At 46.4% G+C, this 19,848-nt stretch overlaps 1 protein-coding gene across 2 annotated transcripts in view; it reads right to left on the bottom strand.

Annotated features, from left to right (window-relative positions):
* LOC142587001 (uncharacterized) overlaps nucleotides 1–19,848 on the bottom strand; it is a 42,061-nt gene that overhangs the window by 7,683 nt on the left and 14,530 nt on the right. For both annotated transcript variants that reach the window (XM_075697869.1, XM_075697870.1), the window contains exons 2-4: nucleotides 18,788–18,921; nucleotides 18,455–18,549; nucleotides 330–425 (exon numbers count right to left, since the gene is read on the bottom strand). In XM_075697869.1, the coding sequence (XP_075553984.1) occupies nucleotides 330–425; nucleotides 18,455–18,549; nucleotides 18,788–18,921 (325 nt within the window). The remainder of the gene's footprint in view (nucleotides 1–329; nucleotides 426–18,454; nucleotides 18,550–18,787; nucleotides 18,922–19,848) is intronic.

The raw sequence follows: 19,848 nt of genomic DNA, 5'->3' as shown, positions 1-19,848 counted from the left end.
AGTTTATATTAATAGGGATCCTTTGAAAATATTATTTGGATGTTTCCTTGGCCTATTGGTGAAGAAATTGGGTTGGAACCGTGTTTTCCTGTTCATCTTACACAACTTGCAGCCTGTTTTTTTTCGGTCATGGAAACTAGGTATTCTTTAGCAAAAACGCGAAACATCATTAGTTGCTTCCAAATACTACATGTAGTCATTGCTTGCACATTGTATGCGTACTCACCGAAACATGGAAGAATCATAAGGAAATTGAAAGCTTGAGGTAATAAATGTCGACTATTTCCAAATATCTAAATGTTTTTTCTCCAACAGACAATACTGCTTACCTAGTTTTCTCTTGACAATTTTGAACACGCCACACTTGTTATCAGGATCTTGGTGCACTAGTAGTTCTTCTGTTCTCCAATATTTCATTGGGTCTTCTATAAAGATGGAAACGAATGCTGACGTTAATGGCTTTCTTAAAAAAGTATGATGCTAAAATTATATGTTGGACAATGTGTCAGTTAGTGGCTCATTCGTTACACATGTCTAAATATACATACCGCACTTAAGCGTGTACTGGGACTCACGTGTTTGAAAGAAAGAGAGCCGACACACCGTAAAGGTGCGCTGGTTTTAGTGGAAAAACAAACAGGTGCTGGGCTTGAGCAAGAAGAAGCTCGAAAGGGGCGAATTAGAACAGAAATTGACGTCTGAGAGGCGCATAAAACAAGAAGTTCCAGCAGTCATCCAGGTGCAGCTACTGGCTCAAATATCATACGGGTAAAGCAGCTGAAGAGGACGAATGTGCGCTGCTGTTTAGATCAAGAGGATTGTAACGTCCCTTCCTCATGCCAATCGCATAGAATTTTACCATGATTTCCGTGATATAGTTGTATTATTGCCATAATCTAAAGTTTCAGCTGCGATAATTGAAATACCACGTGTGGTACTTGTCACCCATAACCAAATTGACTTCCTCAAGCAAGTCGCCATGCTTCGCTTTGTTCACGGCGATGCTTTTTGGTTCACAGTGGTTCTCTTTGAGCCAGTTTCCGACAATGCTTTCAGGCCTTCTTACTCGGTCAAGAGCTGTTTCAGCTCATTATCTCTAGTAGCCGCCGCGGAAGCTTCGCAATATGGTGGATCATACCTGCCAGAAAAACGTCTTCGGCAAGTGAACAGAGCTCGTCAACGTGCGTTGTACGCGCAGGTAAGAGGACGCAAACTAAGCTCCCTTACCCTTGCGTTAAAAGCGCCTTGGAATTCAGTGTGGTAAACAAGGCGTCGGCCTAGCGTAATCCGCAAGTACTTCTTCACAAAGGATACACCTTTCTTGAGGAAATAATTTTTCTTGCCCTATATAAGGACCGCCTGGGCACAAGTATTTCCACAGGATGTCATTTTGTCACTGCCTAGTAGGAGACGGGAAAACTGGTGTAGAGGACGTGTAAAAGCACTTCATCAGAGCTGTCAACGCGGTGTCGTTCTCTGGTTTCTACCCGCGCACTAATTCATTGTCGTTTACATCGCCTGGCACATACCCGCGGCGACAATATAGGATGTGGCAATATGCTCTGAAAAAAAAAATAGTGAGGAGTAGAATCCGAACTGTTTAACGCAGCTTCCGAAGTACGCTTGACATATTGGCAACGTTGTTTTATATAGGAGTCAGATGAAGACAGGTTCAGGCGCGCCCTAAAGAGAAACTGTGCAGGAAAATGAGCTGAAAGTACACATGTAGTTGTTAAGATAAAAAGGAATAAACAGCCCTAACGTCAGGCACTCCCATTCGGCCATTGAAATATTCCTCTGTACTGGTGACAGGAGGCGGCTGGCGAATGCAATTACACGCTCTACATCACGCTGCCATTGAACAAGTACAGCCCCATTTCCATGGCCACTAACATGCATGTGGAGTTCAATGGCGGGCGATGGATCATAATGAGCGAGGAATGGGGGTTGGCCTGAGCAATGGGAGTGAGCAAGCATGGCAGGAAGGAGAAGGCTTTCGTTTGAGCATTACCCCATGTGAAAGCAACGTCTTTCTTAAGTAAGCCGGTGAGTGGGTGAGCGGTTTCGGTGGAGTTCTTGATAAAATAGCGGAAATAGGAGGATAGCCAAATAATTCTTCGTACGTTCGCGGCGGAAGACACTACATGAAAGTTCTCGGCAGCAAAAATCTTGTCAGGGTCGGGTTTAACACCATCGACACTGAACGGTATTTTTACAAGTCCAAGATGGCACTTGGATAAGCTCAATTGCAGGCCGGCGCGTCAGGAAACAGCAAGAATAACCGATAGACGCGTTAGATGGCTCGTGAAAGTTCATGAAATGACTATGACACCATCTAGATAACATAACCCCTTGGACCATTTATAGCCGCAAAATAATTAGTCCATCACTCTTTGGAAGGTTGTTGGGGCAATACAAAGGCCGAACAGCATAACCTTGGATTGGCAGTAGGCGTCAGATGTTACGAAGACAGTTTTCTGATGGTCCATATCATCTATCAGGATTTACCAAAAGCTTAATCGGAGGTCTGTCGATGAAAAGCACTTGGATCCGTGCAAGCAGCCCACAGTACCTTCAATAGCAGCAATGGGTAGACATCCATGTGTGATTTGTTGAGGTGTCTGTTATTCACACAAAAGCACCAACTGTCGTCATTCTTCGTGACAACCGGGACAATGACAACAGGTGACACCCACGGACTGCAAGATGGCTCGAAAACGCCTGTCGTCAACATCTTATCGACTACACATCTTGTCACGTGTCCTTGAGCATATGAAACACGGTATGGCCGGTGGTATATCGGAATTACATCTCCAGTGTAAACAGTATGGGTGACCACCGATGTCTCGGCTAAAGGGCCACTGTCAAGGTCAAAAATGCCGTGGTAAGTTTCCAAGAGGCGGCGAAGGTCAGCAGATTCTGCCAGAAGATCAAGTGCAATCATCTTGCTAAGTTCGTCTGTGAGAGTCGGTGAATCGGAGGTTCCTGTAGAAGGCAATGGAATGTCGGCGTCAAGAGCTGTGATCTCGCAAAAGTTCACAGGCAAGATGTCGCCAAAAACGCGCCTCTAGGAAGAATTTGAGTGGAGCAGCTAAAATTAAAGTGAAGGAACGAAGTCTGGAATGCCTGTAGCAGTGAGCACGGCATGGGGAACGGCCTAATTCCTTTCAAGCGGTATGTGAGCAGTGAGACGTAGTACATAGACGCCACCAGGAACAGATATGAACGACAGGAAAGTAACGTACGTAGTGGTTTGAGGCGACAGGCGGATATCTTCGGGAGAGCATAACTGTAGTTGTTGCACTGGGGGGCTATATTATCCGTGGGGCAGTTCAACCAGAATGACAATTGACGAGCCATCAAAGAGGGCTGAATGGGAAGATAAAATGTCTAAGCCAACTCAGTAGGGTTTGGGTGCGAGCTATTTGGTAAGGATCATTCATATTTAAAACAGCGCCAAAAACACGGAAAAGGGAGTACACAGGACGAGCGCTGGGAACCCAAGCCAAGTATAACGTCGTAAGGGCATTGTTTCAAAGCACAAACAAAACAGTCGTTAGGCGCTCCGCGATGACGATGCGAGCGGTGTCCATACCAAGCACTCTTTTATGATGTCCTGTACTGTATCAAAATGTTTGCACATTAGCACGTTGAAAGCAGACATTGTGAGTTATCCCCTTCAGTATACGCCAAGCCTTGTCTGACTCAGCCATTTAGCTGTGGGCCCTACTCCACAGAGCCAACACGTCCTGGAAGAGACGTATGATTCTGTGGATATCTGAGCGCGGGTCGCTATTTCTTCCTTAGCGATGCTCCAGAAGAAGTCCGCCAGCTTCCGGTTGCCCGTGTCCCAGTCGTTAATCCCTTCCTCGTGATTGTCATACCACACCTCCGTGCCTCCTAGGTAGAATACCCAGTTAACTGCATAATCATCGGATTCCATTTGTAGCGGGCACTTACACGCTCGTACGTGGCGATCCAATCTTCCACATCGTGGTAGTCGGTGCCGCGGAACGTTTTTGGATCCCGCGGCTGAGCCAGCACAACCGTGGGGCTTGTAGACATCGATGTGGGCCGCGCCATGTCGGATCCTGTTTGGTCTGACATGTTGTCCCGTCCGAGGTGATGTCCACTGCGGAGCTCCGTTGTTGTTTCTCGTGGGTTCCCAGCGTCTCTAACCGATTTGTTACGTTGAATAATTGACACATACAGAGGCATTTACAATATTTACAAGAGACACAACGTTACAACGATGCGTAATCAAGGTGGCTGTCGAGACCGTTACGCACACACACACACACACACACACACACACACACACACACACACACACACACACACACACACACACACACACACATATATATATATATATATATATATATATATATATATGTGTATATATATATATATATATATATATATAGAGAGAGAGAGAGAGAGAGAAGTCTGCTTCACTTTCGCCGCGGGTCGGCCCGATATTGCGCTATCTCCGGGATCGGCGTACACATTCCTATCGCCTATATGGAGGCAAGCTGGCCGGGGTTCCCCCCCCTCCTTACTGGAAACACATGGGAAGGATGCCTACAGGGTTTAAAGGTAAACAGCTTTGCTGTTACAGAGCGGTGTATATCTATTTGGCGTGATAGTGCTTCATCGAAGAGCGGCACATACTCAATGGAACATACGCAGTGAAAGAAGTTTGCCTCAAAGAAGTTCAACGAAGAGCAGCTCACATGTGGTAACACAGGCACATTGATTCAAATGTGCGTGAAGGAAGTTCATTGATGAAGTGCAGTAAATCATCATCATCATCATCATCATCATCATCATCATCATCATCATCATCATCATCATCATCAGCCTAGTTACGCCCACTGCAGGGCAAAGGCCTCTCCCATACTTCTCCAACTACCCCGGTCATGTACTAATTGTGGCCATGTTGTCCCTGCAAACGTCTTAATGTCATGCGCCCACCTAACTTTCTACCGCCCCCTGCTACGCATCCCTTCCCTTGGAATCCAGTCCGTAACCCTTAGTGACCATCGGTTATCTTCCCTCCTCATTACATGTCCGGCCCATGCCCATTTCGTTTTCTTGATTTTAACTAAGATGTCGTTTACCCGTGTTTGTTGCCTCACCCAATCTGCTCTTTTCTTATCCCTTAACGTTACACCCATCATTCTTCTTTCCATAGCTCGTTGCGTCGTCCTCAATTTCAGCAGAACCCTTTTCGTAAGCCTCCAGGTTTCTGCCCCATATGTGAGTGCTGGTAACACACAGCTGTTATACACTTTCCTTTTGAGGGACAGTGGCAACCTGCTGTTCATGATTTGAGAGTGCCTGCCAAACGCACCCCAGCCCATTCTTATTCTTCTGGTTATTTCAGTCTCATGATCCGGATCCGTGGTCACTACCTGCCCTAAGTAGATGTATTCCCTTATCACTTCCAGTGCTGCGCTACCTATCGTAAACTGCTGTTCTCTTCCGAGACTGTTAAACAATACTTTAGTTTTCTGCAGATTAATTTTCAGACCCACCCTTCTGCTTTGCCTCTCCAGGTCAGTGAGCATGCTTTGCAATTGGTCTCCTGAGTTACTAAGCAAGGCAATATCATCAGCGAATCGCAAGTTGCTAAGGTATTCTCCATCAACTTTTATCTCCAATTCTTCCCACTCCAGGCCTCTGAATACCTCCTGTAAACATGCTGTGAATAGCATTGGAGATATCGTATCTCCCTGTCTGACGCCTTTCTTTATAGGGATTTTGTTGCTTTCTTTGTGGAGGACTACGGTGGCTGTGGAGCCGCTATAGATATCTTCCAGTATCTTTACATATGGCTCATCTGCACCATGATTCCGTAATGCCTCCATGACTGCTGAGGTTTCGACTGAATCAAGCGCTTTCTCGTAATCAATGAAAGCTATATATAAGGGTTGGTTATATTCTGCACATTTCTCTATCACTTGATTGATTGTGTGAATATGGTCTATTGTTGAGTAGCCTTTACGGAATCCTGCCTGGTCCTTTGGTTGACAGAAGTCTAAGGTGTTCGTGATTCTATTTGCGATTACCTTTGTAAATACTTTGTAGGCAACGGACAGTAAGCTGATCGGTCTATAATTTTTCAAGTCTTTGGTGTCCCCTTTCTTATGGATTAGGATTATGTTAGCGTTCTTCCAAGATTCCGGTACGCTCGAGGTTATGAGGCATTGCGTATACAGGGTGGCCAGTTTCTCTAGAACAATCTGACCACCATCCTTCAACAAATCTGCTGTTACCTGATCCTCCCCAGCTGCCTTCCCCCTTTGCATAGCTCCTAAGGCTTTCTTTACTTCTTCTGGCGTTAAATGTGGGATTTCGAATTCCTCTAGGCTATTCTCTCTTCCACTATCGTCGTGGGTGCCACTGGTACTGTATAAATCTCTATAGAACTCCTAAGCCACTTGAACTATCTCATCCATATTAGTAACGATATTGCCGGCTTTGTCTCTTAACGCACACATCTGATTCTTGCCTATTCCAAGTTTCTTCTTCACTGTTTTTAGGCTTCCTCCGTTCCTGAGAGCCTGTTCAATTCTATCCATATTATAGTTCCTGATGTCCGCTGTCTTACGCTTGTTGATTAACTCAGAAAGTTCTGCCAGTTCTATTCTAGCTGTAGAGTTAGAGGCTTTCATACATTGGCGTTTCTTGTTCAGATCTTTCGTCTCCTGCGATAGCTTACTGGTTTCCTGTCTAACGGCGTTACCACCGACTTCTATTGCGCACTCGTTAATGATGCCCATGAGATAGTCGTTCATTGCTTCAACACTAAGGTCCTCTTCCTGAGTTAAAGCCGAATACCTGTTCTGTAGCTTGATCCGGAATTCCTCTAGTTTTCCTCTTACCGCTAACTCATTGATTGGCTTCTTGTGTACCAGTTTCGTCCGTTCCCTCCTCAAGTCTAGGCTAATTCGAGTTCTTACCATCCTATGGTCACTGCAGCGTACCTTGCCGAGCACGTCTACATCTTGTATGATGCCAGGGTTCACGAAGAGTATGAAGTCGATTTCATTTCTAGTCTGACCATTCGGGCTCCTCCACGTCCACTTTCGACTAACCCGCTTGCGGAAAAAGTTGTTCATTATCCGCATATTATTCTGTTCTGCAAACTCTACTAATAATTCTCCTCTGCTATTCCTAGAGCCTATGCCATATTCCCCCACTGACTTGTCTCCAGCCTGCTTCTTGCCTAACCTGGCATTGAAGTCGCCCATCAGTATAGTGTATTTTGTTTTGACTTTACCCATCGCCGATTCCACGTTTTCATAAAAGCTTTCGACTTCCTGGTCATCATGACTGCATGTAGAGGCATAGACTTGTACCACCTTCAATTTGTACCTCTTATTAATTTTCACAACAAGGCCTGCCACCCTCTCGTTAATGCTATAGAATTCCTGTATGTTACCAGCTATTTCCTTATTAATCAGGAATCCGACTCCTAGTTCTCGTCTCTCCGCGAAGCCCCGGTAACACAGTACATGCCCGCTTTTTAGCACTGTATATGCTTCTTTTGTCCTCCTAACCTCACTGAGCCCTATTATATCCCATTTACTACCCTCTAATTCCTCCAATAACACTGCTAGACTCGCCTCACTAGATAGCGTTCTAACGTTAAACGTTGCCAGGTTCAGATTCCAATGGCGGCCTGTCCGGAGCCAGGTATTCTTAGCACCCTCTGCAGCGTCACAGATCTGACCACCGCCGTGGTCAGTTGCTTCGCGGGTGCTGGGGACTGAGGGCCGCGATTTGATTGTTGTATTCATATAGGAGGGTGTGGCCAAGTATTGCACCAGGGTGGCCAATCCTGCTCTGGTGAGAGTGCAGTAAATAGCTAGTGTCAAATACCTAGTGATCTGAGTTGGTCCGACGATAGGTTTCAAACATTGTTCCCTCAGTACAAGAGCCCGACTACTCATCGGAACAAGGACTACATAGTAATCTGAGTTGGGAAGTAGGTTTGTTGCAGACAAACAGGCAAACACACCGAAGACAAACATACCGAAACTTGGTGAAATTGCCAACTGATACTAATCGCATTATTTTACGCCTTCAAGCGCATCATCTATTTATTAATGAGAATGGATCTCTCGCCATGTATTTCGCGCTTTCTTTTTGTCCCTACCACCGTTCAACTACTCTTTCCATTGATCATTATCGTCGATGGTTTCCACACAATTTTTTTTTGTCGCCATGTTTTCGGCCAACTTCAAATGTGAGGCTCCATTGACCGCACAAATGAAGAGTGCAGTAGAGGCACGTTCTTGACCTTCCTGAAACACTCATAAATTCGTGCCGGAGTTTTGTATAGCTACAATCAATAGCGCCCATGTGAGGCTGCCAGATAGTGTACGTTGTAAAGCGATAACGGTTCAAGGAAAGAGGGAAATGTTGAACTCTGCAGTATGCCTTCTTACCGTGAGCGTTGCCTAGTAGTCCAAGAAACGTCGAGTCGTCTTGGTCGCAGCTGTTTAATTGACTCCGCAATAATTTATGATTTTACGCCTATACGCTTGTCACCTACTCGTTGAAGTCTATCTTTCGTTCGCCACGTGTGAAGGCACTCTCAACATGTTGAACTGTGGTTGAAAGCTCTCTGGCAGATGTCGAGTAGTTTTTCAAAATTTTTTTGCGCACGCTAATAACTATGCTGTAAGCCTTAGAAAATTTCTACCAGAGCTGAACTGTACCATGCTGGATATTCTGTCCACGGAACGTGTCATGCTTTCAAGGTGAGCAAAGATAGTTGCTCTCTGTACAGCTATTACCAGATGTTCATGTCCAGTACCAGCATTCGGAGAAAAGATTGATTCTGCATTCGAATTGACAACGCCAAAGTTGAGCTTTTCGCAGTTGGCTGGGAAAAAAATCCTCTCATGAGCACTGCTGCATGATTTGCTTTGCCACGAAAAAAGTACCAGGAGGTAGGATTCATCGACTTGCCGATTTTTTGCACCCCGTTTCCGACGAAGGCTCTCCATGGTCTGCAGTCTTTCCGGATTCAGCGAAGGTAATCTGATCGTCGGAAGAGAAAATCGCTTCATCGACGTCGAGGTCGAAATTGCTCGATAGGGCCTGGCAAAACGTTGCCAACGCAGATATTAGAACTGAAGTTCTGGCTGGTACGTTATTCATGATCGTCAAATAGCAGCGCGTAAAAACGGTGTGAAGGTGTAACGGTCCTCAAGATGTCAACTACGTTCTTGAGTTTCTTCTTGTCCTTTTTCTGAGTTGACTATACATGTGCACCCTCTAGAGACAAAAACCAGTTGTAGGTCAGCCCTCTTTATGCCTCTCTTACGCTCGCCCCTCGTTTTTATTTACGCGCAGCTGTATAAATAGCAAAAGTTAGCTAGTGTGGATTCCATTTTACACTTAGCGTACAATGTCGCTGAAGTTAAGGGAGAATTCCAGGCACCGACTGGATCTCAGTGTGCGTTTTGAAGACAAGCGATCTTGGACATCCTGTTATGAAATAGAAGGGCGTGAGTAGCACACCTCGTCCGGACACTCTGTTTCATTATGACAGCGAAGCTGTATGTGGCTAGACTATTCATACGTCGGTCCGTCCGTCTGTCGCTTGTGCGCCGAGAACTCCTCCTGCTGATTTAATCCCATGGCGATCGGCTGTGGCACCTTGCTGCTGCGGACGCGCAGCCCAGCACCACAAATCGGAACTTCAACACCAGGCGAAATGGACACGTCCACTAGGTGGACTCTTGCAGACTACCTACCCTGCACGTTTGGCCGTCTTCAGGAGCCGCGGCACGAGCTCTTGCTGGTCACGTGGGACCGAACTCGAGAGTGCGCCTTCCCACTTTTAGACGGCGGGGTCGAGGACAGGAGGACTGTTTGGTGTGTTAAGCGACATGTACACGTTGTGTGCAGTAACGAAGTGCACTCCCGGCCATGAAGGCTGTGACGGGAGTAACGCGCGGGTTAAACGAGGTGTAGTTAGGCGGCAGAGCATTTAGAATAAAACTATTTCTTCGTCCTCGCCAGCTCTATTACGATGTAAAGGTATGAAAAAGAAAGTGAATGGTAGCGAGCAGAAGCCCATGCAAGGTGTTTAAAATGTTCCGAATATATGGTGGAGGATTGAAAGAGCGGCCGTAGCAGCCTATTGATTGGCTGAGTAAGTAGGACGTGAATAGCGTCACAGGAAGAATTAATTTGCAAGCGGCAATTTGACGTCCTCTGCGTCGCGTACTGCAGCGAATTACGCTATTAATTTCGGTTCGACTACCCATGCGCATTATGCTAATGAGCAGCCTTACGATATGGCAGCTGAAAGGGTTGTTTAGGGCCGCATTTCTCGCGTCATTATGGCCGCAAAATAGATTTCTTCATAATTTGTGCTTATAGTGTTTGTAAAACTTTCGCGTAGTGTTGGCATTTTTGGTATGGGTCATAATTTTTTAAACTAGCGTTTAATTAAGTTAACATTGTTCGAACATTACACGCATTCTACAACTTTCGGCCTTTTCAATGCTGCATTCGTATTGTAATCACGATTAATAAGGACTTTGTATATCATCAGAGGTTATGAAACAACCGCTTTACATTATGAAAGTATATGTACGCAGGGCATCGCCTTGAAGTTTCATCAAGCCTGGCAAATAAGCAGCGAGTGAACTAGAGATGGCTGCGGGGGCGTTCGCTTGCGTCGTGCAAGCGGCCACATCCTGCGCGCCCGCTGCTATCGTGCACATTCGACCCCTTCTCAACTAGCCGAGCCAGGGTGAGTCCCTTGCATTTCACGATATGACAAGAACGAGGCAGGCAACGTGCGCTGTTCACAACTGCTCGGTCACCTATGCTGCCCCAAAAAGCAAAGCAGCTGGAGCCAGTTTATGACGACTCATTCCGTTTTTCGCAGTGTCTCTCAGCAAATACCCTAGAGGAAAATGTGGCGCTACTGTCTACGGGGGCTCTCCTGAGCATTGCCTCAACCTACATGAGAATGATGGGAAGTATATACTTCGGATTGACTTCGATCTTTAGACTAGCAGCGTTTGCTTGCGGCGCAGTAAACAAAGCTATACTCAAATATTAGATAGATAAAATCTAATTTTATTTCTGCAGTATGTTATATAATGCAAAACACGTTACGTAAGCTTTGTACGACTTTGAGATTCAAGCACGGTTTGCCGCCAGGGCACACCAGGGTGTGCATTCTGCAATTATGTTCCCGATTCAGCGGCAGAGAATAAATATTTATTTACTTTTACAACAGCAATAACAACCCCACAAGTATTTATATAAAGATACTGATGAAGTATTTATGGAAATAAAAACTTTGTATTGTGAGAAAGTGTCGCGGCTTTGTGAGGAATGCTACAAGTGTCGTCTGCTACGACGCCTGCTCGCTGCAAACGCGAGACTTTTCTCGCAAACGACAGGCACTTGCGAACTCTCTCGCTCTTTCGTAAGGCTGCGTCGGCTATCGCGATTGCTCAGTGTCTTCAAGTACTTTTACGCACATCTGCTGCAGTGCTAGCTAGGACGCTTATGGCCTCCTACGAGTATGCTTCATTACATATTATATTGACATACTCCTCCTGAAGTGGCCGCCAGCAGCTGTTATAGCATGCCTTTGCACTTACCCATTTTGCCACAGCAGACTACAGCCAGGAAGCAGCAACCTTTCCTACCGCAAGCAAGTTTGCGCTTCAAATTTCTAAAACACACATTTAAATGCGCACATAAACGGGCAATGTGTAATGAAGTCCTTAATAAAATCTGATTGCCAAGCCATTGGAAGTACAACTGTCTATGTCTTGTGTCAGCAGTGCCCTCCTTTTGCTCTTCTGACGTTTTATAAAGCACCTAACGCTACAGCGCCAACGTAACACACTTAACAAACCAAGGTGAAAACGGTCAAAACACGTTCTTTCCACGTTTACGATTCCGTCACTTTCTCATCAGGGCTTCGACACCACATCGCGACACAAACAACGGCCCAGTCGCTGGCCCAACGCCGGGCCGTGAGCTTTGTGCCGCACCGTCCCACTGCGAGTTATAGCAATTGCGCCTGGAGCGAAACCAGAACTGCCAAAAAATACCTGTTGACTATTTGCCATTCAACAAAATACAATTCCGTAGCCTATACTTCCCATCATTCCCATAATGGTTGAACGATCGCCGCGGCAGATTTTCCTCTAGTTGGAGTAATATGAAACTCTAAGGCATTTCGGAACCGCACATCTTGGCTAATATAGTAGACGACGGTATGTACAAAGCAGATGAAATAAGTGAGAGGCGTTCTTGACAGAATAATGGTGCGCTTTCGGCTTGCTACTTTATATTTATTGAGTGGCAAATTATGTGGTTTTATGAACGGTGCTCTTATCACTGCGTCAATTTCCGTTTCTTAGGCACGACGATCATCCCGGGACGATACAAATTATTTATGGGCCAGCACACTCCGCTTCCCTCGGCAACTAGGCTGCTCACAACGAAGCTCGAGGACTAACTCGCCGAAGAAGTGGGCCGGCCTAGCAGGGGACGAGGGGAGACTGAGTGGTCAGCTACATAGAAATCGAATAGAAATCTACCCAGCCGATTACTATCGGCTGGGTAGCGCCCAGTGCCCACCAGCTGATCCTGAGCTAACCAAGAAACAGGCGGTGTCCGGGCGCATCCTGCAAACAAGCATGTATCCTAACCCGGTGGCCTGCAGGAGGTTCTGCCCAGGGCAATACAATGATAAATGTAACTTATGTAAGGATTGGGCAGATCCCCCGCATATTCTATGAGCATGCTCGAAGGCGGCCGTTTTCGAGGGCCGCGAAATTGAAAACCGGAAGGAAAATCAGGTCCAGGCTGTCCAGCTGGCCGAGGTAACGGCTGAGACCTAGGGGATCTCGGCTGTCTGCTAGGCGGAGGGAGGCTGCGTCCACACCCATGATTGCTGGCATCAATAAACGTTGACTCTCTTTCTTGCCTCTCAGAAGACAGCGGAATGTCATGAATTCAATTCGACAATTCAATTCAGTTGAATTCGATGGCCACGTCTGTTGGAGTGTTAAGATAAGGAAAGAGGTGGTAAGTTTGGGTGGTTGAACCGGTCCTCCAAGCCGCATGGCAAGTTTCACTAGAACCGAATGAGAGGAAACATGTGCCACCCAAACGGTGGGTCACTTTTCGGATCCACGAGGTAGAAGGAAGGGAGAGCCGATTGGTACTTACGAGGACGGCAATCTGAACGCTGCGTCACCTCGCGTCACACAGTGATATAATATCACGGCTAGCAACAGTGCACGCCAGCCGAAAACTGTAGGCAATGAAAGCCACCGCTACAGTTGTCATATTTTACAAGACAGTCCTATGCCAGCACAGCAAGGTTTTTGCGCTAGTATGAGGTACTGTCGCTGCTCGCCTCTAAAGAAAAAAAATGAAAGACACTTTGTCCAGACTAAAGTGTGAAACGGCAGAAGCCTGACACCATTGTCAATGGCGTTTTGTTGCGTTAGAAGCACCACGGAGGCACACAAATCGTACACTGTTATGTGAATGTTTGTTTACGAAGTGTCTGTTGAAGTAGTTTGCGGCCGCCTGGAACTGTTGCAGCGCCGTTTGTGGATCAGGAGGAGGTGCGTCTTCCATGACGGTGTCGGGGTGTGGTTGGCCATCGTCATCATTCAGTTCGCTCGCTTGACTTGTACTTGCTCGGCTTGCCGCGGCAAGATGGCGGTCACGGCGCTTCCGAGCTTCATTTGCCTTGGCACCCGGAGAGTCGCTTCAAACGCGTCGCCTCTCTTGCGTTGGCCCGTCGCGTCCCTGGACTGTGTAGTGTCGAACGCGCCTCGCTGCCCTGATGCATACGACGTATACGCTCAGCCTCTCTAGAGCTCCACTTGCGTGCAGCGGCTGCCGTACCTCACGTGTTTTGGAGGACACTGGTTTGGCCAGACGAGGCGTCCTTCCCACATGATACCGCAAATTAAACTGCCACTACCGCCGCCGCCACACCACACCAAAGCAAACGGTTGCCACGCGCGCCTGGCGACAATGACGTCACCGCCCGATCGGGAGGCCACCTCAAGCGCCTGACGACAGTGACGTCAGGATGGATCGTCGAATACACGGCCGGCACGCGTGCCGATGTGATGAGTCATCCCGCGCGGCTCCGAATCACCCCGACACCCGCACTTGACGACAGTGACGTCACGCACGCGAGCCAATCAGAAGGCGCACACCTATGCCTAGCGACAGTAACGTCACAACACAGAGGAGACCAATCAGGAGGCCGGAAAGCTGTGACAGTTTCTGCTAACGGTAGATGACCTTGACAATGAGCCATTAAAGGCTTCCGCCTTAAAAAGAACTCAGGTGCCACTAACACCATCATCGGCGCGGAACACATAAAGCGCAACTCCTTTAGGAAGCGGTGCAAAATGACTTAGCCGGTACCGGCAAAAGTACGCTCATGGAAGCTGCATAGCGTTCACATAATCGGAAAGCATCGGGATCTTGCAGTGTCACCGACGAGGTTGGCGGGAGAATTTCTAGGCGGTCCAAGTCAGATTTCAGCGATCTGAAAGAACCAATTGAATCTAGTCGGAGGGGCTGTTTTGGGCCACCCGAACAAGATGACAAACACTGGATTACTCTCGAGATTGATCGCCCGAAGATACCAGCAGACAATTTTAGTACTGCGTACGTTGCGTACTTAAGCTCGCTACGTTCTTCAAAGCGCGCATGTACAGAGCGCAACACGAATGGTACGTGATGCGTACGCAGCAGCTGCGTACGCACGCATCCGATGCTTGTGTGCATACGTAGGAAGCCTTGTGCGCTGTTCTCGTACTTCTCGTTTGTCCGGGAGAGCACGACGCAAAATGGGAGTGTCAAAGGAGACCACCGGAAGGCAGTACTATTTGATGGCTTATGATTTGGCTTTGCTGCGCGAAGTGAACGCGCAAAAGCCATTCCTGGAACCTGCACGGTGGGAATTCATAGCAAAAATAGGAACTTTGTTTTTAAGGCGAAAGCCTTTGTAGGCTCATGAAGTTTGTGTCAGCAGACCTGACCGCCGGAGTGTACACCGAATCGTCATTACGCCATATCAAGACAGATTAAAGACAGATAAAGGAATTAAAAATGACTGCTAGTGATAGTTAGTGAATGATACCGTTATAAGAGATTGGTAGAGATTAATAATTAGTAGTAATGATTAATAATGTCTATCAATGACTTCGAAATGACCAATATGTATAACGATGACTTCGAATGACTAAAATTGATTTGAAATGACAGGAAATCTCAAATAATGACTAATAATGACTGAAATGACTACTAATGACTAGGAAATGACCAATATGTCTAACGACGCCTTGTAATGACCTCAATTGATTACAAGTGACTAAAATGCTTACTAATGAGCAGTAAGAACTAATAATGACTGAAATGATTTGTATTGACTAGTAATGACTATGAAATGACCAATATGTCTTACGACAACTTGCAACAACTATAACTGATTAAAAATAAATAAAATTGTTTAGTAATGTCCAGTAATGACTAATAATGACTGAAACGACTTGTGATGATTACTAATGACTACGAAATGACTAATTTGTCCAACGACTGCTTGTAATGACCACAATTGATTTGAAATTACTAAGAATGCTTAGTAATGACTAGTAATGACTAATAATGACTGAAATGACAACTAATGACTACGGAATGACCAATATATCTAACGATGGCTTGTAAACACCACAATTGTTTACAAATGACTTACTAGTGAGCAGTAATGGCTAATAATGACTAAAATGAATTGTAATGTAGTAATGACTATGAAATGACCAACCCGCCTGACGACTACTTGTAACAACTACAATTCATTAGAAATGATAAAATGCTTAGTAATGACCAGTACTGACTAATAATGACTGAAATGACGAGTAATTACTACAAAATGACCAATATGTCTAAAGACAACTCGTAGCGACTACAATTGATTTGAAATGACTAAATATGCTTAACAATGACCAGTCATGACTTATCATTAGTGAAATGACTTGTAATGACTACTAATGACTATGATATGACGAACATGTCTAACGAGAGCTTGTAATGACCACAAATGACAAAGATGCTTAGTAGTGAGCAGTAATAACTAAGAGAAAGAAGAGAAAGAGAAGAGGCAAAGCGAAACAGGCGAACGATAAGAGGAGGAAGAGTAGGCTTTCGCCGTTCACCTCTTTAGAGAGATCATAAGAGACCCTGTAAGTTTTAAGAAAGTGTTCAGTGTGCGCTGTTTGCTCGAAAGGCTCGATCTCCTGTTGGCGCAGTTCATCGCAATTGACCGTTCCAGCCTCGGGAAGTGAGTACTCGGTATTTATTTTTTTTGATGTGATCCTTGTATTGCACCCGTATTAAAAGTAGAGTATTGTGCTGAGCTCCTTGCTGCCCGAGAAGCGTTGTGCTCTGTGGCCGCCTTTCCCATGGTCCCCACGGCCCTCATCGTCATCCGCACTTATGCCCTCCAAGCGACGCGGCTTCTGCGACGCGTCAGTCGCAGCCCTGACATATGCCAACAGATCCATCTTCTGGCGGCGCGCATCCCGCAGACAATATCTGTCGAGTGGATCCAAAGACGTGCGGATTTTGCGACCCGTCTAGCGACCTCTCCATCGTCACTGCCTCAACTCTTTCATCTAGATGACGCCACCCTCCTTTTATCAAGAAAGGAGCACCTGCGGCGCCGCACACGTGCTCTCATACCTCCGTGTGCGGTAACTCTCCCCCGCGGTCTTACCCGTGCAGAGGAGGTTGCGCTTCGGAGGATCAGGGTCGGGGTTGCCCTCACTCCTGCCGTGACTAGGAAGTGGCCGATCTTTCGCCCGTTATATCCTCGCCCTGAGTGTCCACTCTGCAAGTCCCGAAATGCTGAAGCCGCCATCCACGACCTGCTGTGGGTTTGCCCTGCTTTGAAAGCGACGAGGCTCCGGCACCTCGCAGCAGCGGGACTGTCGCCGCATAATACGAGCGGTTACACTGCTTGGACGCAGGGACCGCATTAACGATCCCTCTTGGGCTTCATTAGATCAGGAAATCTTTTTTCATTCATTTAATCATCCTAATACAGCCCCATCCCATACCCCTGTATGGCCTGAGGCATTTACCCTCGCATCAAAAAAAGAAGTTGAGTAATTTAAAGGCCTAAATATAGTTCGACGTAGCGTGAACACCCCCACAAGTTACATCACGTTGGCGAGATCAACAGCGTCTATAGTTCGACCGATGGTTCGACGTACTGGCGGACGCGGCCAACGCGCTCCGACGCACCCGTCGTCAAACACTCGTCCGCTTACGTACGTAGGCATTTTGCAGTTCTAAAAGCCCTAATGTGACATGCGCTCCTACGTTCCGGAAAGCGCTTGCGTGCTGCGTACGTATCGTCATGGCGCAGTACTAGAACTGTCTAATGTTAAGCGCCTGGATTTGCCTTTCTGAACATGCACATCCGGAAGCTACGTGCCGCTACCACATGCGTTCTTCTGCAGTTTCCGCAAAATCCATGCGTTTAAAGCTGCGTCGCCTGTTAAGGCTTGTCTCCTCAATAAAGTAAGTGATTACATAAAACGGGTAATTCAAAATGTATTGACATACAGTGAGCGTCATTTTGTAAAAGAAGTAATCGGTAGCTTACGAAATTGCAAGAATGTTTGGTAACAAGTAATTACATATAATTCGCTATGCAAAGTTCTGGCTCTGTTGCTCCACTGTTTAAGAAGACTGCACCAAACCGGGAGAGTGTTCTATTTTCAGCGAACAAATGGCGTCGCGGCCTTACTGCTGGTGATGCGTTGACGATGCAGAACGCTGTAGAAGCCTAGTTGTTCACTGCGTCATTTATTTGTATCTTCGCGCTAGCAGGTTCTATAATGACGATATGATAGTACATTTTTCACTCAGCACGTAACTAACTACCTCCGTCTCCTTAACTCCTTCGCCTCGCACCATGGATCCGCAGAGAAGCGACGGATACGCAAAAGCCCTAACCAATTTTTTGTCACGGCAACAACAGCGTATCCTGGAAAGCTAAACAGCTCCGCTAGCGTGCCGCATACTATATGAAAGGGAAGATAACACCTTGCCACTCAAGTAATGAAAGTGTTCATGAAGTTTCGAATTCGCCACGGACGTCCGGTGCTAAACTATAGTTAAATGTTTGTTCTGAACGTCTGCGACAGTTGTCTTGTACAAGATGATTGTGAATTTGAAAAGAATAATACCTAGTAACGATAACCTGCATGTCTCAGCAACAAAAACTCACTAGACAAAAGGGCCCTCTTTGTAACGGACTATCTCATTTGTCGAATTTTCCAAGGACAAGTCTGGATATTTTCACTTGGCAAAGCAAAAAAAAAAAAAACATTGCTTTTTCAAAGTGACTTACCCAAGCGGCTTACAAGCATGGAATTATAAGTTTGATTTTTTTGGGAGAAAAGCCAATGGGTGAATTTTCCTCGAAAATCCCAATGCGTCCAGTTCCTGCGCACAACGAAAGTCGTAATTATCGTTATGATTCTGCCGCGCCCGCACAACAAACGAAGCGACAAGGCAAATGTAATGGAAGGTAAAGACATAGGCAGCGCTTGTGTGATGCATTTGCCTCGCGTCCTCGTGGTGTGCGCACTGCAATATCCTAATTAATGGCTACCAACTCGCCCAACTTTCTGTATTCTTACATGATTACCATATGACTGCATATGAGATAAAGAAAACGTACCCACTCTTGCGGCGATGAGATCTTTGGAAAGCAATCTGCGAGTCATTCATAAACAATTTCTTGTCGACTCTGCATTTTAAATTTGGTCCTGCAGTGGTATTGTAAGTCCAGATGACGTCAGCCGTGTTGAGAAACTGCAAATACGTCAATAAAGAGAACCATCAGTATCTGCCGTTGCACTTTCACAAAAGTCATATTGCTAGCTGTACTGCACAAAATACTCATTGCTACTAGTTTTCTTAGTCATCAAAACATTGAACCAGCGCACATCAGTGAACTCGCGGGCTTTTGCAGTTTTTAGAGAATGCCACGCTCTATAACCTCCCAGACTTGACACTAAGCTGGAATCAAAAAGCAGCTGCTGTTTGTGAAACTAGGAGTACTCGCATGTGCTACAGGACATTGTAAAGTGTTTGAGTAAAAAAAGTTCCATTGTCACACGTGACATGGGAGGGAGAGGGGCGAGAGTGAGGCAGACATCTGTGCCGCGCCAAGAAGGGGGTAAGTGATTCAGGCAGCCAATGAACATTTGCGAAAAGCACTTCAGCGAGGCAAGGTAGGGTATAAAAAAAAGAAGTCAGTCCTGGCCATTCTTCGAGAATGGCCAGTACTGCTCACATTCCCGAGAAAGAGGCCACCCGACGTGAGCGCCAGCGAGAGCTTCCGCCGGAACGGGCCCGCCTTTGCAGAGCCAACCGGGAAGTCCGCGCAACAGAAGGCGAAGTTAAACGTCTTCGTCGAGATGCTAACCCCGAAACGTATGCAAAAAAACTTGCAGCTATGCGACATCGAATGCAAACCGACTCGGAGCTACTAGCTAAAAAAGCGTAAGTTGAGCGACAACGGATGCAAGTGGACGCGGAGCTGCGAGCTACAAAGGTAAAAGCTGAATGACAGCGCCGAGAGGCCGACCTCGAAGTCTGCCGGAACTTCCAGAGGAGTTGCAATCTACCTGAAAATTTCCGACACAGATCTTCCGGTAGAAATACCCGGCTCGTGAACACATATGAGTGGCGATGCCGGGGCCATCAGGCTCAACGATGGAATCGTTATCGTGACCG

Source organism: Dermacentor variabilis, chromosome 7 (assembly GCF_050947875.1).
Source record: "Dermacentor variabilis isolate Ectoservices chromosome 7, ASM5094787v1, whole genome shotgun sequence".
In the NCBI taxonomy this organism is placed as follows: Eukaryota; Metazoa; Arthropoda; class Arachnida; order Ixodida; family Ixodidae; genus Dermacentor; species Dermacentor variabilis.
Note: the sequence above shows the minus strand (reverse complement) of the source record. Positions and strands in the feature narration are given on the sequence as shown.